We start from the raw sequence: 26,758 nt of genomic DNA, 5'->3' as shown, positions 1-26,758 counted from the left end.
ATGGTACAACATGAGCTGTTGCTTTTACCGAGCAGTTTCTGGGTGATGGCTCACTGTGCTGTTCTGCTTTGGTTTTCCCTTTGTCCAAGGCTGCAGTGATGCTGGGAAGCAGATTGTTTTTACATACAGGTATGCAAAGGTTGCCTAACGCCAAGAAAATGCTGCCACCTGTGGGCGTGAGAGCACATTTATCCCAGCTTGGTTATTTTCATATCATTAGAGACTCTGACTTAGCTTGTTAAAATTCTTCTGATTAAAAAGTTTAATAAACTAGGAAAGAAAGAAAGTAATCCAGTGAAATGAAGACAGCAGTGGAAAGGTCATAATGTACTTCACCACTAACAACTGGGCAATCATGGAGAGAAAATACCAAGCGAAGTGCATCTTTGGTCTGACTCATCTGACCAGTCTTATCTTGCTTATTCTGTTATATTGCTATTGCAGCTCTTATCATGTCTACTCTTTCAGTGCCAGGGCATCTTGCTCGTGTTGGGTTTTTGAGCAGTAGGAGGACTCGATCCGAAAGTTGAGTGGAGATTCCCAAGGGACTACTGCAGTACGTGCGTGTTGCAGCCCTTGACAGGAAGCGTGAAATGGGGTCTGAACTGATGAGTCTGGAGTGCTGTGTGTGAGACTTCACACGTCTGTATTAAGCAGCTTATGTTCTATATACAGTGAGAACCTGCTCTGTAAACTGAGATATTCAGAGAGAAAGTGCCTTGGTCATGACACTGAAAAGATACAGTTCTAAATGAGAACCCCCATTCAAATCCTTCCATTGCAGAGGGAGTCCCTCTCGGTATCCTAGCCTGCCAGTCTGACCAGGGCCAGCACAATGCACAGCACTGGTACTGAGGTCACTGCAGTGTCACAAGAGCAATGAGTGTTCTAGAAGGCCAAGACCAAGCAACAAAGGAGGCTCAGGAGGAAGAAGGCAGAACAAAGTGGTTCCTAATATGGCAGGGAAATTTAACCTCACCTGTGATCTTTCCTTTCAGTTGGCTTTTATTATACCATCTTTGTTTGTTTTCTTGGGAGGCCTGTTTGCCATAGTGGCCTTCAGGTTGGCTAGGTATGCCTATGGATTCAGTATAGAGAAGATCTGGATGAAAAAAGTGAGAGAAAAATCTTTTTTAAATGCCTCATATTTTGCGTGGGTGCGAGAATGCAAGAAATATGTTTGGTATGGAAGGAGTACTGGCTTAGAAAGTATCTTCTGTTCTAGTGCACTAAACGTGTTGTGTTCAGGGAAAGGCTGATTTGGTTTACTTTTATCTTAGAGGTGATTAACATGTGAGTGCTTTTGGATGTTACTGTCTTTCCCCTTTTAAGAGAAGGGGACAAGGTAGATTTTACCAATGCAGATACTACCAGCTGCACAAACATATACATACAGAAACCTCAGCACCTACATATGCACGTAGATAAACACAGATGCACGCAAGAGCACTGAAATGCCTGCCTTTTCAGTCCACACTGTGTACAACCTCTGATTCTTAAACACGCAAACTAATATGTGCAAACACACAGTATCTCATAGACATAGATATTTAAACACTAAGGCAGAGTTCATAACAGAAACAAGGAGTACATGTTCCTGGTCAGTCCGTCTCTCAAGACTATACTTCCCCACCCTGTTTACCTCTGCTTTTGGAAAAATTGTCTGAAGTAGTTTTTTGGTACTTTAGAATAACCTTTTTCACATGGCCCAAACAGACTGGGCAAGGATGGGATTAAGCATGCTGAAAACAAATTCACCAGCAAAAGATCTGTGATTTTTTTGACCCCAGTCCTCCCTGTGTGCATTGTGGAAGTGTTGAGAAGGTATTAGTAGCTCCCAAGGATATCACCAGGATGGTTCGTATGACATAACCAGGCACATAAGTGGCCTGGATACTATGTAATTTGCAGGACTGAAGAGCTCTTTCCTTGTGTTGCTTCATGTTGCCTCCAACAACTGTCACAGGCCGTTGTACTCCATCAGTTCCAGGGGAGGCCTTGACATTCTCGTCAGCTCACCTGGATTGTGTGGGCAGAAAATGAAGGGAACACCTGCGCTGCTGGCAAACTCTAGGCATCTCTGATTGCCAAAACGTTAAATTAATCTGATTCACTGCTGTTCTTTTGGCTGCTGAGCAGAGGTAGGGTTTAGTTCTTAAGTGTTAGTGCTCCAGAGATTCTGATGCCTGAGAAACTGAGTGTAAAAGAAGAGAAGCCAGCACAGCATCTCGCATTACAAGCAGCATTGGTTTGGGGTGTTTTGGTTTTTTTTTCCCAGTATGTGTTTGCAGGTTTTTTGTCACTGAATAATCTGTGTTCATTATTTGTTACAGTTATTAATAGCTGTATCTGAAAAAGGACAGAATCCTACCTCATAGCAAAAGCTAATCAGAATTAGCTGAAGCTGCACAGTAAATCTAAGTCTTACCTGGGGCTGTTACTGGCATATATTAAAAAAGGTAACAAGCCATGTTTAAGCAGAACACTGGAACTGAGATATTGCAGGGTCTGTGCTAGGGAAATATTTGACATGGTCAAAGCAAAGAAAATGAATTCATACCTGGCATAAGGTGGGAAGGGGTGGGGAGAGTAGCAGAGAGATGATATTAGCCACAGAGCGCACTCCTCAGACTCAACGTTATGAGGCAGTCACTTCAAGGTGACAGGAATCAATGCTCATTGGTGCAAACAGTAGAGAAGAAATGCGACTGCAGCTGTATATCACAGTATGTGTCTGCACAGCATGCCCTCGGCGAACTCCAGGAAGATAAGGCTTTCTGAAGCTTTTAGTAGCTTAACTGAAGGAAAATATATTCCATCCCCCTCTTACTTTCAGTCCTCATTCAGCTTTGGTGGCGGCTGGTTGTCTTGGCTTTAGCCGTCCTTGGAAGCAGTGTCTGGCAAAGCCAAGGTTAACAATCTATTTGCTTTTCTGCCAGGACAAAGATGTCTGGTGGCCACACAAAAGGAAACAAAGATCAGTCTACTGGATAAGAGTCTTCTCTACGCAGGTAGAAATGATGCTATCGGCTCAGACATCTATGGGGTGTGTACTGGTAAGTAGATTGGCTAGCACAGGTTTCCCCTTCTAAGGCAGCCAGTAGTGAGGCATAGCTGGTCTTGTCAGGACATCAAGTGAAAACACAAGTATACGTCAGGCTTTGCAGTTCGTATGATCTAGGTCACATTTTTTCTTAATACAAGTATGTTTGGCCTGAGAAGATGATTTGGAAAGTTCCTAAGCAGGAAAAGTTACATAAAATGACTGAAACTCACCATCTGATGTCTCCCTAGATCCGGCTGTAGGCAGACTGCTGGGTCTGCCTGCACAGTCTCGATCTTCTGGGTAATTGAATCACTTCTGAGTGATTCAGTCCTGATGGCTTCAATGGAACTGATTGTAACCGTATCGGTAGTAATAATTTTTGTTATTTTAAATGCATGTCCAAAGGATTGAGAGCGCTGTCTTTATCCACTAAAAAAGGATTTGTCAATGGCACATTTCAGTTGAACTTCACTGTCTTTTTTTCATATGAGCATCCTTTTGCATATTAGATTTTGGTGGCTGCAGGCGAATGAGGAACTAGTCTCATGGGGTTGATTTCCTGGCCTTTCACAATGACAACCAGGGAACTGGAGTTCTGTGGTCAGCTGCATCCAGCCCTCCACAGCAGCAAATTAACATGCCAGCATTGACTTCTGTTGGTTGAGATTTTGGTTCATTGTGCATATGCCTAAATAAAATATCTATCTTGGGATTGCTGCAGTGTGTGGGTAACTGAGTTTTGTTCCTTCTGCCTCTCCGCTAAGTCATAAAAAAACCCAGAAAAAATGGTATTTTAGATGTGCGCTTGTTTTGGATGGAAGGTGTGTTACTACCAGAGTGAGCTTCGTAACATCCCCTTTGATGTTTTCAGGTGATACTGGTGTTTCTTCTGAATATTGGCTCTCTCATCATTTATTTTGTCAATCTTGCTGAGTAAGTACGTTACTGATGTTTATCCAAAAAGCTTGTTTAAACAAACTGTAGAAATAAACTGCCAAGCTGATGTGTTTTCTAAGAGCTGTTTTGTGGCCACAGATAGGAGCCAGAGGAGCTGATGGGCACTGATGTGTGACAGGCCCTTTTGAGCTCCATGGGTTGTCAGGTACATTTTCCTCCCTTACTTTAAGACACCAATACTTAACAGGGATTACAGGTGCCAGGAGAGCTCACCTTGGGCATAACTGCATGACAGCAGCAGCCTGAGTGGTGCATGGAACTACACGATGCAGCCAGAAAGGAAAAATTGTGGTTTGTATCTTTCTGTTGCAGCTGTTGAGGTTTCAGTGTATGTGGGGTTTTTGTGTGTGTTCCTTCAAGGCTGGATTTTCAGGAGAACTGAGGGACAGATGTCCAAATCCTACAGCTTTTGAAAAGGGTCTGGCACCCATTTTGATACAGACATTTTCAGAAGCATTCAAGGCGCGGCTGTTGCTATCGCAGTGTTCAGAGAATGCTAGATTCTTATTACAGCTCACCACCCACTACCCAAAGCTCTTTTGAAAGTCTGGCCATCCATTTTTTGTATCTAAATGGGAATAGAGTTCTTCTATAATACCCAGCCTTCAGTAAATAATTTGATGGGAATAAAATAATGAGGCTGAGGAGGAAAGCACACTGTAGCCTGTACCAGTCTTTACCTGAATACATATATTTTGTAGAATATGCTCAGGGGTAAAAAGATATCAATATATAAACCCCTTTGATTGAATTAATATGCCAGAGCATTGTTCTCAGTTCTTTGCTTGGACTGGTGCACAGCACTGGAAAAATAAAATGGAATAATAAAAAGAAATAAATAAAATATAAAAGCTGTGGAGCACTCTGAACTGAATTCAATCAGCAAGGGTAAACCTGAGAAGCAGAATTCTACATCAAGAGCAGTCCAATATTGAGTTTAATCCCAAGACATTATAAAGCTGACAAACATCTAGGAATAGCTTCTGAAGGGAAAGAGTTGGATTTTTTTAAAGGAATAAACAGGCAGTTAATCCTATTTACACAGAGTTCTTTCCATGAATAGCATTGCACCTGTAGGTGAGAGTAGATGTTCACCTGGGCTGACCTATGGGACTAGTTTACTCCGTGCTGCTGCTTTCAGAATCTCCCCTGCATGGGTGGAGGAAGAGGTGCCTCAGATGGCTCATAGCGGATGTACCTCGCTTGCTGTCGGCCAGGTGTAGGCAACATGTCAGCAGGCGAGTGTAAGAATACGGCCTGTAATCTCTTCGGGCGCTGTCAAACATCCGCTGTTGGACCAGGTGGTGCCAGCGGGAAAAGCTATTCCCACAGCTTTCTGCTGCCAGATTTTACCGCTTGCATCGGTTGGCACTGTTACACTTTGTTGGAGCACTCTGCAAGCCTATTTCATGCAAGGTCAGTGAGGCTGGCCTAGAAAATGTAAGCTGGTGTTGTAAGCTAAAGTTTGCAGACTTTGATGGAAGCTGCTCGGTGCTCCAGCCACTCCCGTGGCAGTCAGAGGGCATGCTCAGAAGGGGTTCAGTGACAAATAGCTACAGGAGCTCTCTTTTCTGCTGACTAAACTGAATACAGAAGAGTATACTGGCCCACAGGAGAAGGGTGAAACCATTTTCCTGAAGAAGTCAACAGAAGGATTTGCATAAGCACTCTATAAATACATGAAACCCATCTTTCCAGTATATTTGCGTGATAGATAAATAATGTCATGTTTTAACATGCTTGCTAATGCTAATGAAAGCCTGCTATTAACAGCCATTTATTCTGCCTAACCCACTGAGGGAGAAGAGATTTAAATTAAACAAAACTGTGAATACATTTAAATTCTGGTTTTGTGATTATTTTGTAGTAAAAACCCAAACCGAATGTCACTTTATAGCCACTCTATTGCTCATTTTTGTTTTCTTTTTTTTTCCTTTCCCTCCACTGGCTGCGATATCTGTTTACCAATTAGAACAGAGGAATTCAAGATCTCCTTTCCAGAGAGCATCCTTTATGTAGATACAGGCTTCAATGCTTTCTTCCTCCTTTACTTTGGATTACGGGTAAGGAACCTTTATGGGAAAGTTGAGTTAAAATTGACCTATATTTGGGAGCAGTTTACCTGTGTGAACAGCAGGTGCTCTGTAGTATATGTTTGATTGGCCTAGCTTAACTCAGAGCCACTCTGGTTTCTCACCTTTTCTTGTAATTACTTTGTTTTCTCCCTTTGGAATCTGGTTATTTCCAGCATTTCTGCAACATTTCCCAGCTCACATGTTAGCCTTGTCTGTCTTTCTCCATGTCTTTAAACCACTGAATGAATTAGTCGGGTCTCTCTTCAGCTTTTCTTGAACAAACTGTAATAGCTGTGTGCCATCTGTTGTTAAAATGACATTAGTTGCACTGGTGTGAAATACATTCTGATTGTAGCTTTTGATATGAGAATTTTTGCTTAAGTCATTAGAAAACAGGATATGCCAAGTTATAGATTGATGCGATGAGGATGGGGTCTTGCCTGCCCTTCGGTTTTATAATTCATTTTTACTGATACTGCAGCACCACAGAGAAAGACACCCTAGAAAAAAGACAAAAGGAGCAGATGAGAAAGAGGGAGAGAAAAAGAGCATTGTTATACCTTTGGGTCCAACCCATTCTGTGTTCTTGCGGCTCCAGCCCAAGCCTTTCTGAAACAAAACAGAAATGTTAAGGGGGTGTCCACCAGAGCCAAAACAATAGAGAAGGAAGCAGACTGCAAAAAATGGGTCTCCTCAGAGAGCTGCCTTCTTTCTCCGATGAGACCCATGATCACACAACACTGATGCTTTTTGATGTTATTCATCTTTAGTTTGTGGCAGCAGATGACAAGCTGAGGTTCTGGCTTGAGCTGAATTCTCTTGTGGATTTCTTCACGATCCCTCCAGTTTTTGTTTCCTATTATTTAAAGAAGAATTGGCTTGGTAAGTAAGACTTAGAAGTTCTGCTTTCCATCCGTGGTTTTCTGCATCTTACATCAAGAATCACTTCAGGTTTATTTTGATTTGGGGAGGCTTTGACCAGCAGTGTGAAAACTGTTCTCTTGGAGCAAAATCATGCTTTGGTTGCAAAAACTCTTTGATTTTGAGGGGCTTGTAATTTACCCAAGTCTGTCTCCATTATGTGTATCTGTCTGCTGAGATACTAGAAGCCAGGCAGTCACTCTACCTGAGAACTGGATGAGGAGTTACCCAGCAGGGAAGCAAAGATGGTACCCTGATTTTTGTGAATGGCTTTCTTGCATGCTCTGGGGTCTATACCCTAGTGGATCTGTATGTCGCTTAAGCTTTCCAGTCATAGCTCAAAGCAACTGCAATTCTTAATTTTTCTCATAATTGAAGGCGTCGGTTGAGGGTATAGGTGGAAATCCAGTGACATAAAGGCTCTGAATACTGAGCAATGTTATCCTCTCTTGACAAGTGTGAGGTAGGCTCCACTATAAATATGTGGAAAACAAAGCATGCATGTTTAAACATATCGAATACATGGAGCACTCTGCTTCTGGACAGACTTTTTCTTCCTCCTCTGACTTTCTCACTTTTCTGCAGGTTTGCGTTTTTTGAGAGCACTTAGGTTGTTAGAACTTCCACGAATACTGCAGTTCCTCAGGGTCACGAAGAACAAGTAAGTTAAAGCCTCGCCAAGTACGCTTGGAAGCCTAACGTTCTCTCTGATGTGTGTATTTTGGCTGACTCAGGTAATAAAGGAAAATGCTGGTGTTGCATATGGAAAAAAAAATAACTCTCAATAATGTTGCACTGGAAATCACAAAAAAATTTATAACCATCAGCTCAGTGAGACTCTGGCAGTGAGGAAATGAGTGGAAATCATAAATGCCAGAAATCTTAAAGGGATCATCTCTAAAAAATGTCAAAAATGGGATTATTTGACATGTTGCCTATGATAGAAAGGGCTGGATGTAGGAAGATTTTTCTAATCTTAAATCCTTCATATGTAATCTTACACTCACTAGAGAAGAGTTTTGTTGAGTGGAGTTGGGTCATGTAGGAAATTCTTGACTCTGGCAAAGATTATGTTACATTTTAATGTTCTGGGATTTTTCCTTTTCTGTCTCCAGTTATTCAATCAAGCTCTCCAAGCTCTTTGCTGTATTTATCAGTACCTGGCTCACAGCTGCAGGATTTATTCACCTGGTATGTATAATCATCTACACATCCTTCCTTGTCACCCTTAAATCAGTATTGTCACGTGAACTTTAGGTATATGCCTTTTCCTAACAAATGCAGCGTTCTCTTAGGAGAGAACAATTTTGTTGTACCAGGACAAAGCATGGCTCAAGCCAGTGTAGTTTACTTGCATATGTTATCAGATGTGGTTCTATGGATGCAGTCCCCCCCCATTCCTTCCCCCGCTCCCCAGTAATGAATCACTTCTGCAATAACTAAAATAGTGCCAATTTTTTAAATGAAATAATTGTGATTTGGAGATTAACTGAAACCAAAACCAATTTAATCTTCCCTTTTCTCTTCTCTTTTCCTGCCCCTGGGCAGGTAGAAAACAATGGAGATCCTTGGGTTCAGCCTGCGAATTCCCAGTCCCTCAGCTATTTCAAATGCATGTACCTAGTAATGATGACTATGTCCACGGTTGGCTACGGTGATGTTGTGGTTCAAACAATGTTGGGCCGAACCTTCGTTGTTTTCTTCATTATTGGTGGTTTGGTAAGAAACCTATATTTCTTTTCTGAAAATGGCAGTTGGGGACAGATAGTGAACAGCAGTGTCTCAAAAAATTTGGTCTTGTAGTAGGGATTGGACATCTATGAGCAAAGAGAGTTTTGACATTAAGTATTTACTGGCATGGCTATAGAGTAATTTTCTCTTCTAAAAGCTGGCAGGGCTTCTAGCGTTTCTTCCTGCGGCTGCAAATACTGGCAAGAGCCAAAATAGTGGACAAAACTAATCCAAAGCATCAACGGGATAAATCCATTATCACTACGTCATACAGTTGTACGTTCCTGCCAGGGATTTTAGCAATCTGAAGTAAATTTCTCATTGTTGTTCCACATAATTTAAACTCTCACAAACTAATGTGTCGTGGTTAGGAGAGACAGAATTGGGTCTGAGAAAGATGATTTTTTTTTTTAAATGTCTTAGGTACTATTTGCAAACTTTATCCCTGAAGTTGTGGAAATTGTTGAAAGCCATAAAAATTACAAATCCTCCTATGAAGTGGTGAGTGGGAAAAAGTAAGTATGGTTGCTATTTGTCTTTGGAAAATAAAAAACAGGTCAGTGACTAGGCTGGGAACCAGCTCAGAAGAAGTAAGAAGCTAAATAAAGCTTTCAGTAGTAACTTAAATGAAATCCTGAAACTTACTCTGGGTTGATCCTTACCTCAAGACTGTTGGAATAAACCTTTTCAACAGCACTATTCACCATGGATTTTATCTTCAAAGGAAGAGAAGCTAGCTGACCTGATAGCCTAACTGAGAGAGCGAAAAGGCTTATTTCATTGGTGGTGGGTTTTTTCAGTGTAGGTGTGGTTGGGGGTTTTTTGGTCACTCGCAGGACTGGGAAGGTACAGCTTTAACCAGGTCTTATAAAGTTCTTTCTATGACTCTCTGTTTTTGGAATGCCTACCATTCACTGCTTCTAAAACTTCTAGTTCCTCTTCCTTTCCAAAATAACTCCTGAAGTAGATAGTCACGGTGGATGAAATTACCATCAAACTGAATACACAAACTGTGTTCTGCATTACTGGGATTAATATGCTACAAACAGGTGTGTAGCTTCATACAGCGTCAGCTTTGCAACAGCCATTCTATTTTCAAAGTGACAAATCTTGCTTGATCTCTTCCTGTAGCTATATTGTTGTCTGTGGTAATATCACTCTGGAGAGTGTCACTACATTCCTACGAGACTTTTTGCTTCAGGACAAGGGGAATGTTTGCACAGAAATCCTTTTTCTGGGAGAGTAAGTATCCTTATTTCTCTGAGATATTTCATTTTGATTCCCTGAACGCTTAGGGGAAATGTAGGAGATCTGAAAGTAAAGGAAAGCAATGCTGTGTAACTAATTAATTAGAGTTAGAAACCGAATCGTAGCAGTGAAGTTTTCATGCTGGAATGTTTATGATAAAATGTTTTCTGTTGTGATCAATTAGGAAAAATAAAATGTTTCCCTGTAAATTACATAGCAAACTAGCTTTGCCAGATATACCCGACTTCAAGTCTTGCCAAGTCTGGCAATCAAATAATTGTCAGCTGTCTCAATTTCTTATGCATTTTTTTCATCCTGGGGAGAAAATTTGTAATTTCCACTTGGTCATGCTGGTGTATGGCAAAAAGGGGAAGGCGAAGCCACTTTTCTGTGCTAAAAATATCAGGCATTTCAACTGTCCTGTCAGATCCCCTTCTTCTGCCTAGCTGAAGCCCTTAGACATGTTTCTGAAAGCAGACGCTTCAGAGGGAGGTGATTGCTGGGAGCACAAACATGATTTTACCTTGGCATGCAGTGGAGGTGGGGCAAGAGGTGAGCAAAATATTATAGGCATCTCTTTTGAAATACCATGACATTTTGAGGGAGCTGTTGAATTGAGGATGCATGGAAATGAGGTACAGGAATGGTTCAAAGACAGGAAAATGCTTTAGAGGAAGAGATGTAGAGTTCAGCCTGTTCAGCATAACAGGAAGAGGATAGGGAGTTTGGCTCAATTAAAGTGCCTAAGTAGCTTCATAACCTGTATAAAAATCTTCTTTAATCTGGAAAAGAAAGGTATAACAAAAGCTAATAACTAGAGTTCAAAGTCGAGCAAACTCAAGTAAGAAGCAAGGCATGCGTTTTTGAAAGTGGGAAGTGATTAATAACCACTAAAAGCAACAGCTCAGAGAATGGGTGGATTTTCCAACTCCTGTCTTTAAATCAAGATTGGATATCTTCCTGCAGGGCATGCTTCATTACTGGGATCAATGTAGGGATATCTTGATAATGTATTGTACAGCTTGTGTACAAGAGAATGTTACAGAGGTTCCCGGATGAGATACAGTTTGCATAAATTGAATAGGAAAATAACACTTGAGTTGGAGAGAAAGTTGAAGTTCAGCAGTTTCGTTTGAAAAGAGAATACAGAATCAAGCCCTAGGAAGTGTCATTTCCTGACTCTCGTGGAGTAACAGTGAGCTGTAAAATTAGAGTTGCATGGATGGCTGTGGAATGATACTCATGAAAAATTAATGACAATAGTAGAAGACAGGAAAAATCCAGGAAACATTTCCATGACTGTTAAGTTTTATAAAAGCTTATTTTCATTAAAATCTAAACTACGTAGTTTAACTCAGCTGCCAAAATCCCTGTAGCTTTTTTTAAACAGCAAGTAGTTATGGCAAATAGCTTCTCTGAGAAATGGAGACTTGCAGAGAATGTAATTATGAGAGATTGATGGATTCCCCCCTCCCGCCCCCCGTTGTTGTTTGTACTGAACAGGTCTCTTCCTAGTCTGGAGCTGGAAGCTGTGTTCAAATGCTATTCAGCCTACGCGACTTTCTTTTATGGCTCTGCACTAAACTCTGAAGATCTGAAGAGAGTTGGGGTAAGAACATCATTTGCCCTCTCTTGTAGATAAGCCAACCTTGGGAAAACCTTGTCCCTTATGAAAGGATGGTCGAGCTGCATTTACTCAATTCATGTTGAGATTTACACTTCAAGCAGCTCTGCTTATTTTAGTGGAACCTTTTCCGTACCTTTTGCATACCAACATATCACTCATGGGAACCAAGAATGGAAGAGTCAGGCATAACAGACTTTTCAGGCTATAAATTTTTCAAGCACTGAAGCACGAAAAATAAAGAGGAAAGCCAAACTGATCATCTGGTTTTGAAAGAGGAATGTTATGGAGTGCAGCATTTCTGGAAATCGTATTTAAATAATTGGAAAATTGGAATAGCCCTTAGTTAGCTCATCTATAGAGTGTGCATCGTATTTGGGTCTCTTTTATGGATGTCCAGAAGACACTTAGTGTTTTGAAATCCTGAAGACTTGGTAAAATATTCTAATAGAAGAAGAAGGAATAGACCTGGAATAAAAAATAAAATAAAAAAACAACCACCCCAAAAAAAACCAAAAAAATGCCACTGCCTCATTTAACTTTAGTGTGGTTTCTGTTTGTTAGTATCCCATTTGAAATGCAGTGGTAGATCTCCACCCGGTTCCCAGCAGACTATAAAACCTCCACCATAAATGAAACCTGTTGTTAATGACTTCATTACACAGCCCTAGTGTTGATTAGGTGACTGAGACCAAGGTCTTGTGACCTGCCCAAATACTGACCCTTGAAGTGCTTCAGCGGGACTTTGCTGGGGAAGATTACAGCAAAGCTGTGTATTTTGTAACCTCTCCTAGGAAGGTGTTAGTGCTAGGAACGTAAACATTTCACACGTTCCAGCACTTTGAAAACAGAAATATGCATTACATACTGTATGTCTGACTGGAGCTGCATCACTGTTGAGACGTTCAGGTATGTGTACAACTCCGAGTAATAGGATCGTGATGATCTTACATAAGCTTTTAACCAAAGACATGTGCCACTAAATCAGCTTGCTATCAGAGATTGCTGTACTTCATATGGGGTTAAACCCTGATTTAACTTTTCTCTCCTGGGATACAGATGGGATCTGCAAATGCTTGTCTCATTCTAGCAGATGTTCACTCTCCACAGCCTTATACTGAAGATACTTCCAATATCATGAGGTAGGATGAGATACTCCAGTGCTTTCATTCTCTATCTGATTGATATTAACAGTGACACAGATAGTGCTGTTGGCAGGGGAACATATTTGTCCTGTCACGTCTTTTTTCTGCCTGGAGAACTCTGAAAGCCAACTGACTGCTTTCTGCTATGATTTTATCAGATGTGTTGAAGGATTGAGACAGGTAGCAGCTGTGCAGCCTCGCAACCCCATACAGAATATGATGTTACTAAATATGGTGTAATTACCTTCTTCAGTATCCTGAATATTAGCAGTCGAGGAGTCTGGCTCCTTTACACTGGAGAGGGTTGCACACTACTGTCTGGTGCAGCTCTGCTGTCAGGTCTGATAATTCTACACATCTTCGTAGAAGGCAGACTTGAACTGGGGACTTCCTTAGTATGGCTGCATTGTGTGAATCTGATGGCATAATTAGCGTACCCCGAAAGCAATCCAGAGATACAAGTTCCAAACTGGGTTACCTTTACTTTCTGTTTGTAAGGCATCTACTGAAGTGGAGATGTCAGTTTATGAATGAAATTTACAGGTGGAATTGGCAAAGCAAATAATACTCATTATCGTTACTTCTCTTAGCTCTAGACTTTTAGTGGGATGCAGGTATGCTTCTTCACCCTCTGTCCAAGCCATGTGCCATTATCTTAAAATATTTGGATGCCTTCCTCTCCAGATAGTGGAATTGGATGTGCTTGAAGTGTAGAGGTCCCAGATATGGGCACTGGCTCATATGCCATTCTTTGTCACTGCTCTCCAGTTGCTCTCTGCTGGAGTAACTAGTCTGACTTGAAAAATGAGAGACCCAAGCCAGAACTGAGCATGTTAATCAGAAATTGTATCTTTTGTACAGAGTGCTGTCTATCAAGAATCACCACCCGAACACGAGAGTAATTTTACAGATAATTCAGTCCCGTAACAAGGTATCACAATTGTCTGTCTGTCATGTGGGTTGTCACGGTTGAAATGCTGGCCTTTATGGAATCAGAAATCTCTTCCTTTTATAAAAACAGGATCTTTATCCAGTGTCTCTTATTCGTCCAGTTACTAACCTAACTAGATTACTTTTAACATTACTAACACTAAAGAATGACTTTTTGTTTGTTTTTATTGTTTTTGTCAAAGTTGTCAGCAAATGCATGTTGAATTTTAAAAGAAAATAAACCAACCTAAAAAATCCCAGCCGAAGAACCTCAGAACTCCACTTAGCTATCTGTTAAAATATTTCAGCACAGATTATTTTTTTTTTTTTTTTAAAGTTGAAGGCAAGAAAGACAAGAACCATCATTTCACAGGAACATTGTGGCTTGCCTGTCTCTATGCTGGTCTGTCACCACTTTCCTCCTCTGAAACAGGTGTACCTGCCGAACATCCCCAACTGGGACTGGAGGGCAGGAGACAGCGTCATCTGTTTAGCTGAACTGAAGCTAGGCTTTGTAGCACAAAGCTGCCTTGTTCCTGGTTTGTCTACTCTCCTAACCAGTTTGTTCATCATGAAAGAGGATACTGAGGTATGTCCTTCACTTGTCTAAATAATGTGAACACAGCCCAGTGGGATCTTCTCTGAAACATGTGCCTGACTTGTGAGTAGAAACAGCAGCCAGGTCTGCTGAAGTTTATCTTGATCATCCTGGGATTAAGCTTGGCGCAGAAGGCAAGAAAACCTAACATACTCTTTCTAATTTACTACTCTAATTTAGTGCAAGATGTGAAAAGAGTGCTCTAGGGCACGCTGAGGCAAAAGAGCCTAAGGTTGCATTTTACAGTAGTGTGCAAGGAGGTGCCAAAGTAAAGGATGGCCCCCAGCAAGCCCTGCTGCTGCCTTTAGCTGATCTGTGGGAACGCCTTGCCTGTTGCTGTAGGTTCAAAAGCATTAACATGATGCTGGTGCTCCGCTGCCTTGCGAGAACACAGTAAATCAGTTTTGGTTACTGCATAGTATGGACCCTGTTAGCTTCTCTGCATCTTGGTTCCCTTCTGTCTGGCATTTGTTATCTGAATCTGTGCTTAAAGCACTTCAGCAGAACCACTCCTGCTTGAGACACCCAAAAATGGGCTGAGAATCAGTCCTATGTACCCTTTCCAGAATAGCATGCTTTTCTTCAGTATTCTTTTAGGCGTTTTTATTTCTTTGGTTAGGTCTTATGGGGTAATTTACACAGGAACAGCGACAATTAGAAATCCTGCCATCTCTCTGCAAGGAAGGTGATTCAAATTTATCCTACTTCTTTCTGTCTGTGCTCGTCAGTGTCTGCTAGAACACAAAATTGATAAATTATGTATTAACTTTACAGTACATAAGTTGCTCAAATATTTCCAAATCAATACCAGAAGATTTAATAAAAAAATAAAAAGACAGAACTGTTAGTTAAGTGTGCAGTTGCCTGAACAAGTCTCAGGTTGGCTAGTCCTGCAGTGGACATGCTTTTGCTATCACCTAGTGGCTATATGTGATAATTCACATTCATCTCCTGCACAGAAGAAATTGACTGCTATTTCTTTCTTCAGGGACTTTTCATTCACAAAATTCATTTAGACAAACTAAACAGATATCAGGTGAAATAAGTACAGAGTTTATCAATGTGGAAGTTGTATGTAGAATTGGGCTCCTTGTTAGACAATGTTTTTTCATTGACATCTGTGGTTTTCTTCCAGTCTAAATATTTCACAGACATGGCAAAGCTAGCAGAAGTGGTATTTTAAGCATACTATGAAAACTCAGCAAACTTTTTAAATTGATAAAAACCTTTTATGTCAAAATCCATTAAATAATTTTTATTCGGAAAGCAACACTCTTAAGACTTTTTTTTTTAGTAGCCTATCAAGTTTTTATGTGGAAGGCATTCATATGCCAAGGGAATAGCATATGCTGTGACACAATGAGCGGCAGCCTAAAACCTGAAGGAGCTGGAAGCAGTAGATGTGTTGCTGCTTTAACTACCTCAGTATAAACAAACCTTCCCTACCCACACAACTACCAAAGGAAAAAAAGTGCTTATACTGGAGTAGACGATCACAGTTCAGCAGTAAATCACAACCCTATTAACTGTATTTGTGATTGGTGACACTTAACACAAGACCAGTCCTCACCGGCGTAACTAAGGAGGCAGGTTAATCTTATTGCAAAGTAAGGTGTAACTTTCCTCAAAGAATGGGCTCCCAATAGTTTGCAGTCATGAAACTTCCCTGTAATGTTGTATGCAGTAATAGCACCTGTTCTTCGATGGCAGTATGAACTGGAAGCGTCTAGAAGGGTTGAGACTTTCCCTGGTCTGTTGTTTATTAACTCTGATATTGTCTCTGACAACACACAGCTGATGTCATTCTGCTTCTAGTAACTAAGGGCTTTTGATCTAATACCATGTGGTGGTAGAGTATTGGCTGAGTGTTAGATTACATACCCTACTTGCTTTGCCTTCCAATAAATACATTATCTTTATGGTTGATTCTTTTAGACAAAGAGAAAATATCTGAAGGACAAAATGCTTCTGGAAGACAAAGACTACAAAGTAATAACTTTTCAGCTCTCCAATGATTTTGCAGACATGACTTTTATAGAGGTTTGTCGGTATGTGGTACAGATGTGGTTGTTTTTGTTATTTCCTTCCAGATGTGTCTTTTTACAGTACAGAGATATTGCAACCAACTGTGGCTTGCTTTCTTTCCCCAGGTTGTGCTTTGTAAAACTGAACCTTGTCCTCTTGGGAATTGAACTCAAATTTGGCAGTCAAGGGGAGAGGTAATTGTCTGGGATACTTCTCTTCTAGTAAGAAGTCAACTAATTCCAAACTAACAAGTTCCAAAGAACTCAGAAGACACATACCCCAGGCTCTGCACAGGTTTTATACACCTCTCATCTTGCTATGCACAGTATTTAGGAAACAGGATCAAGGTGCTGTTCCTGGTTACTGAGGTGCTAGGGTGAATTTTACCACATACAACAATCTCTTCTGCGTTCTCTTTTCTCATAGAGAATCAGGCGAGAGGCGGGAGATGAAACACCATTCTTACCTTCCGCTCCACATGCAAACAGCACGGGTCTCGCTTTGATTTGGGGTGACTCAAGCATATTTATTTTCATTGGTAAAGGAAACACCTCCTAATTTTTTAGCCACATGAGTTTACAGAGGCTCCTAAATACTATAAAGTGTTGTCAATAAAGGGATAATTTGTCAATGCTGGCAGCAGAGCTTTTGCTCTCTGAAGCTGATCTGGTCCTGGGCCAGATAGCACTCTGTCTGTTCTAACGATGAAATACAAGACATCCTAATGGGGAAGCTGGAACTAGTTCAGAAAGGGGAATAAATAAGTGCCATAGATCTTTAAAATGCTTGAGAAGTCACCCAGAAAATGCAGACTATTGAGTGCAATTATTTCTCTTTCCACTTTTATAAAGGAAATGGCTGTTTTGACGAAACTGTAGAAAAGAAACTCTGAAAACAGAGGATGGCAGGGAAACACTTCTGTGAGAAATACATTGGGGCTCTTCCAGAAGTGTTGAATGAACTCTGTGCTGAAAGCAGGCAGTAGACGTAGTTGCTTAGCACTAATGAAAACCAGGCCACAACCCAATCTACTCTTCCTTGAGTTCATACGTTGTCTGGCTGAAAGTAGTGATGGAAAGAGAGAGCAAGAAAAGAAAGCTGCATGCTCTCTGAGAGATAGAGACTATATATTTGCTTTCTTTACACAACGGCTGGCACAGACAAGGTACCTCTTCTAAAAGCGGGACCTCTAGGTGCGGCTACAATATCTATAGTAATAATTATAGTCATTCATATTTTGCTTGTCCTCTGAGCCATGAATCTGGAGGAGCTGAGTACAAGCCTTCACTTATGCAGAAGAAAAACGTTAACAACCGTGTCACCTTTCCCTATGCCATTCACACTACCAATATTCATTAAAACTGGGTTGAAAGCAATAGGAATTTGGACTGAGCTGGTACCTTGAGTGGTATTTGTAGGGGAAACTGGTAAATTAAGTGATGTCACAGGGGGTTCAGCATATATATGCTTAAAGCAGCCCAGTGGGGATACTCACTCTGGGTGTAGAAGGGGGAACCATAGAAAATAAGGTTTCTTCCCCTTGTTTTACCTGGTATGTTCAGCATTAGAGCAGATACCTCAAACCCTGCACATCCTTAGTATCTTCGGTTGCACAGAACTTGTGTTTTAAGTGTGAGTATTCAGGATTATCAGTGACCCCATGGAGAAGTGGCCCATCCAGGCTGCAGTAAACTATGAATGATTTTGTTACATTAAATGTTCAAAAATAATGTGGTGAAAATGAAAGCACCTGTTTCCTATTAAGTTTACAATTTAGCAAATTAATTACAAAAAGGGCCACTAAATCCTCAGGAGCCCCAGAGTTTAAGAAACTGCAGAAATCCTAACAGAAGCTGATTTGCATGCTGCGAGTCCCTGGTCTTCCACAGCTCCCCCAGGTTTCTGTGGACAGTAAATTCCACAGTTAAAGTTAAGCATGTTAACTTTTTCATGTCTCATGTGTCTCTTGTAAGCCACAGAAGCTATAACAAAGAGGATTAATGTAAGATTGTGAGGTGAGAGGAAATTGTTATGATCATATAGTCTGAATTCTCACAACAGAGGTGAAAAATGTCACCAGATGGACAAACTGTGATTACTCTTTTGATTGTTTCTCGATACAGCGCTATCCTGATCAATCCATCTGCGCAGATAAAGCTTCATCGGAAAACAGTCGGCTTTTTTATTGCTCATTCCCTGGCAGAAGTCAAAAGGTAAGATTCCCTATTACTGTTTTGTTGAAAAAAGGTCTAGAACAGAAAAACTTTTAAGACCAGGCAAGTGCATTTATTCTTTTATGAGTTAAACACAATTCAGTTCTGCCTAATTCACTTCTGTTTTCTAGGGCACAGTTCTACTGTAAAGCCTGTCACAGTGACATACAGGATCCAGAGGAGATTAAAAAATGTCAGTGTAAAAGCAGGCTCTACTCAAAACCTTTCTCAGGTAATTTTTAAAAATCTGTCTCTTATTAAAAAAAAAAAAAGCGTGCTGAATGAATATCTCTTAATTGTATTTTTATTAACTATTTCTCTAGAAGGGTTGGAATGCACAGCCCTTTACTTGCCTGATAAAACAGGGAGTTTTCTGATCATACTAGTAAGTCTTATAAATTATGATTATACTTTAAATGCTTTGAATTTATGCTTTTCTTTAGGAGTCAAAGCTTCTTGGCTACAAAACAGTAGGACAGAATATACCTTGATCAAGATTTTCACTTTACTCATTAACAGGTTTATCACAGAATACTGTTCTTAACTGCAGAGACTGAAGCAAATGTGTCTTATTCCTATAGTATGTGTATGAGCCAAAGCTGCAACTGGATAAACCCAGAATTTTCTGTCTGGTTTGTACTAGATTCTTGGTCAGGATTCCCTGAGGAAGTGTGTCTGAATCACTGTTGTCATTAGAATATAAAACTTTAAACATGAAGTCAGATAAATGTTTTTGAGGTTCTACAAGTTGTATAGCAACACTTATTGGTGTTTGCTCTGAGGACTGGGAATCTTAGCTGGATTGGAAGAACAGATTAATCATGGTAACATCTAACCAGAGCAGCTTATTCCTTCTACACCTCAAGCTCCATTTTGCGGATGTGGGCTTTGTTAGGTGTTAGTTTTCTGTTGAAGTAGAGAACAGCCTCTCAGATCTACGTGTAACTACACCAAAGTGAAGTGTGATGCATTTTCATTAAGTGTTTAAGACCAAGAAGAGGCACGCCTCTTCTAGGCTCCTGTAAACATCTCTGCTAGTGTCTTGCCTCCACAGAGGTGGTGTTTTGCTTTAAAGAGTTGACAAGGAGCTTTCCATTAAATGTGGATGTACATGTGTGTGCCTACTTGTATTTCAAGCACTTGCAAATCCTTTAAGCAGCAGATGGCAGCCAAGCCCCATTACAAAACACGCCTCTGAACTGCAGATGGTTGAGATAAAGGCAAAACTTACTCACACTGTGCCCAGCCAGACTCAGTGAACAAGCACAAACATGCTGACACCTGGAGGACTCCATGTAGTAATGTCATGTAGAAAGAGAAGCTGGAGCCCGTTTTCAGTCCAGCACACTTATCAGCATAGATGTAACTAAGGTCCCTGAAAGCCAGCTACCTCCCAGAAAAGAGACTTCCATAAACTGTGAAGACATCTTAATAAAAGTCAATGGCAGATTAATAGAAAGACATTGACGCTGTAGGAGCTCTCCACCTGGTTGGTTTTCTTCTCGTTTCCTAGGCAATCTTAGATTTTAAAAGGACAAGATGACATTTCAGTATAAATGTGTATTTATAAAAAGCAGTTGTTTGCAAACCTGCAGTTCTGCACCAGTTAGCTGCAGAGAGAGTGGTTGCCTGAGGTGGACCAGGAGCTTTGCCAGGCATAAGACCTTGCCAGTGGTTTCTGCTAGGGTTCTGGATGTATCAGAGCAAAACAGAGCTTAATTACAAGCACTTCGGTTCATTCTTCCACTCTCCATATGATGTAGTTTAAGTGGTACGTGGTGCTCTGGATTCCTCCAAACTCCTTGTGAGGGAGCAAAGGGGAAGGTTAGATGGAAGAGAGACTGGTGTAGATGAGTACGTCTCCAGAACTTGCAATGGAAATAGGGAGATTTAGTTGGCAAAAAGCAAGTTCATGGTCGTGAATCTAAAAACTAATACAGGAGTGTCACAGATTGGAAGCTTTAGTTAAAGGAGCTACTGTTGTCACTTTAATAGGAGCATAAATGGTGTACCAGAGTGCAGTCGGAACAGCAACAAAGGCTACTCTTTCCTTTATCATCCAGACTTCATGAAAAGCTACTACTAGGTTATTATTTTTTTTAATCATCAGATGTGCATTAAGAGGCAATAGGGCTTCTTGAGACAATGGCACCCTGCCCTGCTTTGGGACCTGGCCAGGTAATAGAAGTAAATGAGAGCTTTTCTCCCTGTTCTGCATCTGACTGCCCAGGGCAGCTCTGAGGTGCTGCAGAGGCTGTTCACAGTAACCCAGGAAGCCTGTGATAAAGGCTGGGACTGAGCCCAGCTCTGTGGGGTTGGCCAAGTTCCTCGCTTTAGAAGACTGTAAAAGAGTTCTCTTGGATACTTATCAGTGCCTGTGTAAGACAGGCTGTTTGGAATTTTCATTCTCTGATTTGACTTATGGTAACTTCCTTTAAGCTTGACCTAGAGGAACCAAGTGGCATGTAGTATCCTCAGAGCGCACTCTCTCCCCATCCAACTCCCAGCTCCTTGAACACAGGGCTGCAGAAAGAGGTATCCTGTTACCAAGGCGAAATGCACCTGCTTTTAGCACACCTGTGTAGCACACTTAGAGCTGAAGGTTGACAACCCACCTATTTGGAGAGATGCCCCTTTTTCTGCCAGGGGTATGTTTGGAATTGCGTGCTGTTTCACCTGGGTTAGTATGGTTTGGCAATAGTTATGACATCGCAAGAAAGTTAAGGCTACGTGAGAGGGTTCATCTGTCAGCTTGAGATAAAAAGATACGTGTGTCTGAATGTTCCTCCAGTCCAACCTTTCCCATCTGTATCCGTTGGACATGTTTAGACACATGTGACACGGAGGGCTTTGCTGCGCCTCCTGTCAAATGCTGACAAGGGGAGGAATGCAGATTAGCAACGAAGATACAGACTAGGGGAGTGTGAGGAGTATCATCATGCCTCCTGAACCAGCTACCTCACCGCGAAAAGCAGGAGATGTAGGTAGGCTCTGGTGCTCTTAGAACAATCTCAGAGGGTGCTGCTTATACATCCTCAAATGACTTCCTGGTGTTATAACACTGGGCTTAATGGCTCATGACCTCAGATTATGGTCCAGAAAAGACTAGATCAAATGTCAGAGAAAAGATGTTCCAGCTGTTAAATGGCTACTTTAGGATTTGGGAAACTTGAGCTCATTTTCTTGATGTTTCCTCAGATTCAATCTGGGACTTTAGGCCGCTTAGCCTTTCTAAATTTTGATTTCCTGGTGGGAAATCGAGAAAGTTAAAAATTGTTTGACTCGCAGAGAGCAGTGTTGTAAATAATTGCAAGTCAGTTAAGACAAGTATGAGGATAGTACAAGCACGGAGTATGAACTCTTCCTACCCTCTGGCTTTTTTTTTTTTTGGCTCGTATGGATGATGGTGTTTTCATAGAGCACTGGGAGCGATCCTTCTCCCCTGCAGGACCAGGATCCTTCTCCTCCACACTTTTAAGGACAGGCCCAGCCCCAGCACCCCCATGCACCTTGGACTTCCCCTCCCTACAGGACCAGCCCAGAAACCTGCTCACCCCCTTCAGGACCAGCCCTGGGACCCCCTCCTTTTCAAATGTAAGCTGTGATTCTTTCTAGTTGAGAGCACATCTCACTCTTTTCCATGCAGAATGAGAGATCAAAGGTCTTAACCAACACACACTTGTGTGATCCGTATGCGCTGAGGGTATGCTTCCTTCATCCATGCCTCCACCTGCAGAGGTGACAAAGGTTTCCTTCACTTTGGGGGGAAACCTCAGCAGTTCTGACTGAGTTTTAGCTTCTGGATTCCTCCACAAGGACCTCACAAAGAAAAGGAGCTGCCTTTGGAATGAAATGGTGCGTTAAGTATGTAGTCCTCACCGTATTTAAGACTGTTTTATGCATACTAGATGGAATTACTATTTTATAACACTGTGCTGTGTTTCTGAGCAGTTGGTATGAATAACCAATTACTCAGAGCTCCTTTGTCTAGCATTTCTGAAGCCCCCACAGAATTCTCAAATGCCATGGTAGCCATTTGCAGACACAATCTAAATGCAACTGAAGGCTGCAACAAAAGGAACCCAATTCTGTTTCATTGCCTTTGTTTCAGAGAAACTGAAAATCTGTAGAGAATCGCATGTTTCAGATGGAGAGCCTGCAAAGTCGAGGTCCCTCGGTGTTCTACCTCAGAGTTTTGTTAATGGGTAAGAAACGTAAGTCTGCATATATGCTGAGCAGGCATTTCCTGGACTGACTGACAGAATTTGTGTGGAAAGTGGGAACAGTGACATGCACCTCTCTACTCATTATTCTGCCATTGTTGGTGGCTGTGGTTGAAGTGGGTGGTTTACGGCTTCTCCCTATCTTGATTAAATGAATAGCATAGAAAATGCAACTTACGCCTATGCATCCAAATCCTTGGCCTCTTGTACTTTCCTACAAGCTCAAAGCCTATGCTGTGAGCTCCTGACAGTGCTGTGGGGAACAAGGGGAAGGGAAGGGATTGGTACACCTCCTGAAATTGCTCACTGCCTTCCAGACAGAAGCCCAGCGACACCACCACTGAGCAGCTGACTCATGAGCATGTTGTGTTTGGCTTCTCCTGAGAGAGCAGAGTGGAGGCAGGAGCAGCTAGGGCTAGGAACAGAAATGCCAACACCAAGCTTGGCTCTTTGCTTAGGTATTTAATTGCAGTGTGCCACTAGCAGCAACCTGGAAGACTAGCAAACTGTTATACTCTAAGAGAAGATTGCTCTAAAGGCAAATGGAGATGGAAGAGAAATGACACCCTACAGCCTTTGTCTCTAGCATCAGTAATGCATGCTAAAGAAGTCCTTTCTAGGCCATCTAAATTCTTTCTAGCCAGAGGAATCTGATTTCCCAGCAGGGTTTACAAACCGGTGGCATAGTCATCTGCTGTCTAAGGCAAGGTGTGAATTGCAATATTCTTCTCTACAGTGTACTTAGTTTGCCAGTCCAGTTGACTTGCACTGGGACTCATCATAACCTGAGCTGTTACATTCAGCGTGAGGAAGGGTATCATGGTCTGATACCGAGCTGTCAGTGACAACAAGCTGTTACGCTCTTCCAAAGCATCCACTAGAGAGGTGGCAGGACATATTGGCAAACAGCATCACAGGATTTGCAGGGAGTAAACAGGAACCTAGTAGGAGAAGAGAGATGCACAAACCAGTATTTCTTGCCTTATTTCTGCTTGTGAGCAATTTGCAGCCTCTGTAGAACTCAAGAGGCTTGACAAATGATGTCTCCCCTCCCACCAAAACCCTATTTTGTGCTTCAGCAGCAAAGGCAACAGTCAGTATGGCAAGGACTCCAAGGTGTCCTCTGGAGACCTTTGCATCTTAGCAGCTGTCCCCGGCACATACATGGTATCGGGACAATAAAATGTTGCTCAGTGCTGCTGTCCTACAACTGATTAGGTCAGCTGTAAATATTGGGACTGCACGGTAAATATGTGTGCGCATACTAGCAGATTGTGCTGACTTGTTAAATATAAACGAAAACATAATTAGATTTATAATGTGTCCCTCCCCCTCCTCGTGCCCAATAACATAATTTACCATGGGGGGCGGGGGGAGAAGAACAAGCCCTCACAACCTGCTGAAATATCATTATTAACATGCACATGAAAAGTCAATTATGCCAGAGGGAGGTATTTAAGTGAAGTGAGTTTCCATACTCTGGGATTACACCTTGGGGATTATATATTTCTTATTTATTTATTTTCCCCAAGATCTCTGCTGCTGCTTAGCAGAGAGGAACAAAAATTTTACTAACAGATATTTTGAAATCCCCTAAAGAAATAGCCAAATACGCAGATAAATAATTGTTCCCATCCCCATCAAGATTCTTCCTCATCACCATATCATAAAGGCTCCATATTCTATCCAGTCAGTGCAGGTATGTTTTCTGGTGTTTAGCTTTAAATGACACCAGGGACTGGTCTTCCAACACTTCCCGGGGGAGGACATTTTACTGTACTGTTGTTATTAGTTGCAGTATTCATTATTTGTATTACAGCAGTGCCTTGAGGCCTCTACTGGGAATGGGATCCTGTTAGGCTGGATGCTGTATATGTGCATGGTAAAAGGCAGTTTCTGCCTTAAAGAGCTCTCAGTCTAAGTAGAAAGAGCAGACAAAGAGTGGGGAGGCAAAGAGAAGGAGGGAAGGGTGAAATGAGGTATTGAAAGTCATAGAGGAAACCTCACGATGCAAAATACAGCTCTTTGGGGCTGACTCTCATAACATTACGGTTCTCAAATTCACCTTAAATAATTTTTATTATTATTTAAACCAACAATAGAATTGGATCCAATTGCCCATTTTCACACTAAGGTGAGGTTTTCCACTTGGGGTGTTCTGCTAAGAGAAAAGCTACCACTGACCTTTTGCTTCCAAATTAGGATAGTTAGGACAGTGACTAAGGGGAGCTCCAGGTTCAGATCTCTCCTCCATTTGATTTAGGATGGTGAACTGCCATCTGGTCCAGGGAAGGTAGACATTTTAACACAAGCTTCATTTCCAGGGTTCTCTGGATATACAATAGGGGTTGCTTCCACTGTGTCCAGCAAGTAGTGCTTTTAAAATTACTTGGATACTTACCCTCTTGCCCTTTTACAGGGTCCTTTGAAAATATCTCTGGTTTTTGGAACATTTAGCCCAGGTAAATATTTAAATTCCAGAGTTTTCTTAAGCAGAAATTTGCATCTGAGAGTGAGACAAGATTTGCATGGGGTTAATCAATGAAAAATGTAATCAAACCATTATTCAGGGAAATTCAATAAAGCACAGTGGGAAAGAATTAGGCATGGCCTATTATAAGACTCAAAACACGTACTTGATTCAGGTCTTGCCAATACTACTGGTGTCCTAGACTATTTTAATAGAAGATAGCTTCCATTGTATTGCACGTGTTAAATCTTGTATGTTTCCTCCTTTCTCTTTTTGTTTCCCCCACTGAAAATAAGCAGATCTTTATATCCAGGGGAAGAACTTAATTAGCATCATTAAAAAAAAAAAAGTAATCACAAACCAATACAAAAAAACCCCTAAGACCTATAAAGCTCACCCAGAAGTGAATACATAAAGACCTGTTCGGATTCCTCAAGTGCTTCTGAGCCCCTCCATCGATACACTTGCTTTACTAGTCATGGTTTTTCCACACATTCTTGCCTAAGGCATGACAAATTTAATGGTGTATGTTTTGCTGAATTGTTGACTCTTGTTTTTCATTCCTGCTAAGTTTCTAGTGAGGCATAAAAGAATGTTTGTGAGCAAGGCTGCATGTGTACACAACTCTGCAACGTCGTCTTCCCTCTTGCCCTGGTGTAGAGTCACTTCAGCCAAGCAATGGATTAGTGAAAACTCAGTTGGATTAAAAGGGAAACCAGGCTGAAGAACCAAGTTTTAGCTCCCTGTTAATTGTAACTTACCTAGTGCCTGGATAATTGCTGGTAAATACCTGCTGAGTTGCCGAGCCTGTGTTAAGGCTTGTCAGTCTTTAATAAATCTTAAAGACTTAAGATCCTACTCTTTGATGCTTCCCATCGCTTCCCAGTCCAAAGGTAGGGCAAAACAAGGCAGTAATGCTGAGCACTCCAGCTCAGCTAATCTGGCAGAATGCATCACAATCTTTATAAATGTGTGAGTAGGGCTGTACAAGAGCTCCTGAAAAGGTCATTGGTATTTTTGGAGTGATAAATCATGGAGGGAAAGATTTGCATTTTGGCTGTATAAAATCCAGGGCTGGATTAGAGAGAGCATACTTTGCAGTAATATTTCTCTCCTGACTTGTTTTATTAGCTTCCTTTAAACATGTTACATTATTGCTTATAGAATTTCATTTACTTGGATTGGCAGCTTGATAAATATGTCTATTGGCGATGATTTGGATTGCTCTGGGCATTAATATTATTAAAACCTGTCACAAGGAAATGTCTGAAAGATGACTTACTGTAAAGATTACAGCATGAAATAAATCATACAATGGTATTTGTTACCGTTTATGGCCTCTTGGAGCCGAGTCAATCCCTTTTTATGTTGCATTATTTTTCAAGTTTTTATAGCCTTACATTATATATCGCTGTCAGAAATGAACAGATGGGGTGTCAAACACGAGCCTTCTGAATAATTCCCACCCTCGGGTTATTTGTATGAAGGACAAGTGTAAAACTGTGTTCTCAAGAAAAAGGAGATAGATAGAGGTGGAGAAAGTGTTGTTACA

The 26,758-nt window shown here is 41.3% G+C and overlaps 1 protein-coding gene across 1 annotated transcript in view; it reads left to right on the top strand.

Annotated features, from left to right (window-relative positions):
• The first annotated feature begins 956 nt into the window (after window positions 1–956).
• The window catches only part of KCNU1 (potassium calcium-activated channel subfamily U member 1), a 53,002-nt gene continuing 27,200 nt past the window's right edge, over window positions 957–26,758 (top strand). The window contains exons 1-19 of the mRNA XM_075117486.1: window positions 957–1,119; window positions 2,938–3,056; window positions 3,918–3,979; window positions 5,976–6,066; window positions 6,849–6,960; window positions 7,585–7,660; window positions 8,115–8,190; window positions 8,548–8,718; window positions 9,154–9,245; window positions 9,862–9,972; window positions 11,482–11,587; window positions 12,662–12,744; window positions 13,609–13,678; window positions 14,111–14,266; window positions 16,211–16,323; window positions 16,426–16,494; window positions 18,424–18,513; window positions 18,645–18,745; window positions 22,625–22,718. Of these exons, the coding sequence (XP_074973587.1) occupies window positions 957–1,119; window positions 2,938–3,056; window positions 3,918–3,979; window positions 5,976–6,066; window positions 6,849–6,960; window positions 7,585–7,660; window positions 8,115–8,190; window positions 8,548–8,718; window positions 9,154–9,245; window positions 9,862–9,972; window positions 11,482–11,587; window positions 12,662–12,744; window positions 13,609–13,678; window positions 14,111–14,266; window positions 16,211–16,323; window positions 16,426–16,494; window positions 18,424–18,513; window positions 18,645–18,745; window positions 22,625–22,718 (1,955 nt within the window). The remainder of the gene's footprint in view (window positions 1,120–2,937; window positions 3,057–3,917; window positions 3,980–5,975; window positions 6,067–6,848; window positions 6,961–7,584; window positions 7,661–8,114; window positions 8,191–8,547; window positions 8,719–9,153; window positions 9,246–9,861; window positions 9,973–11,481; window positions 11,588–12,661; window positions 12,745–13,608; window positions 13,679–14,110; window positions 14,267–16,210; window positions 16,324–16,425; window positions 16,495–18,423; window positions 18,514–18,644; window positions 18,746–22,624; window positions 22,719–26,758) is intronic.

The sequence above is a fragment of the Phalacrocorax aristotelis genome, chromosome 24, assembly GCF_949628215.1.
Source record: "Phalacrocorax aristotelis chromosome 24, bGulAri2.1, whole genome shotgun sequence".
Classification (NCBI taxonomy): domain Eukaryota; kingdom Metazoa; phylum Chordata; class Aves; order Suliformes; family Phalacrocoracidae; genus Phalacrocorax; species Phalacrocorax aristotelis.
The sequence above is the reverse complement of the archived record's forward strand: the minus strand, read 5'-3'. Positions and strand labels throughout refer to the sequence as shown.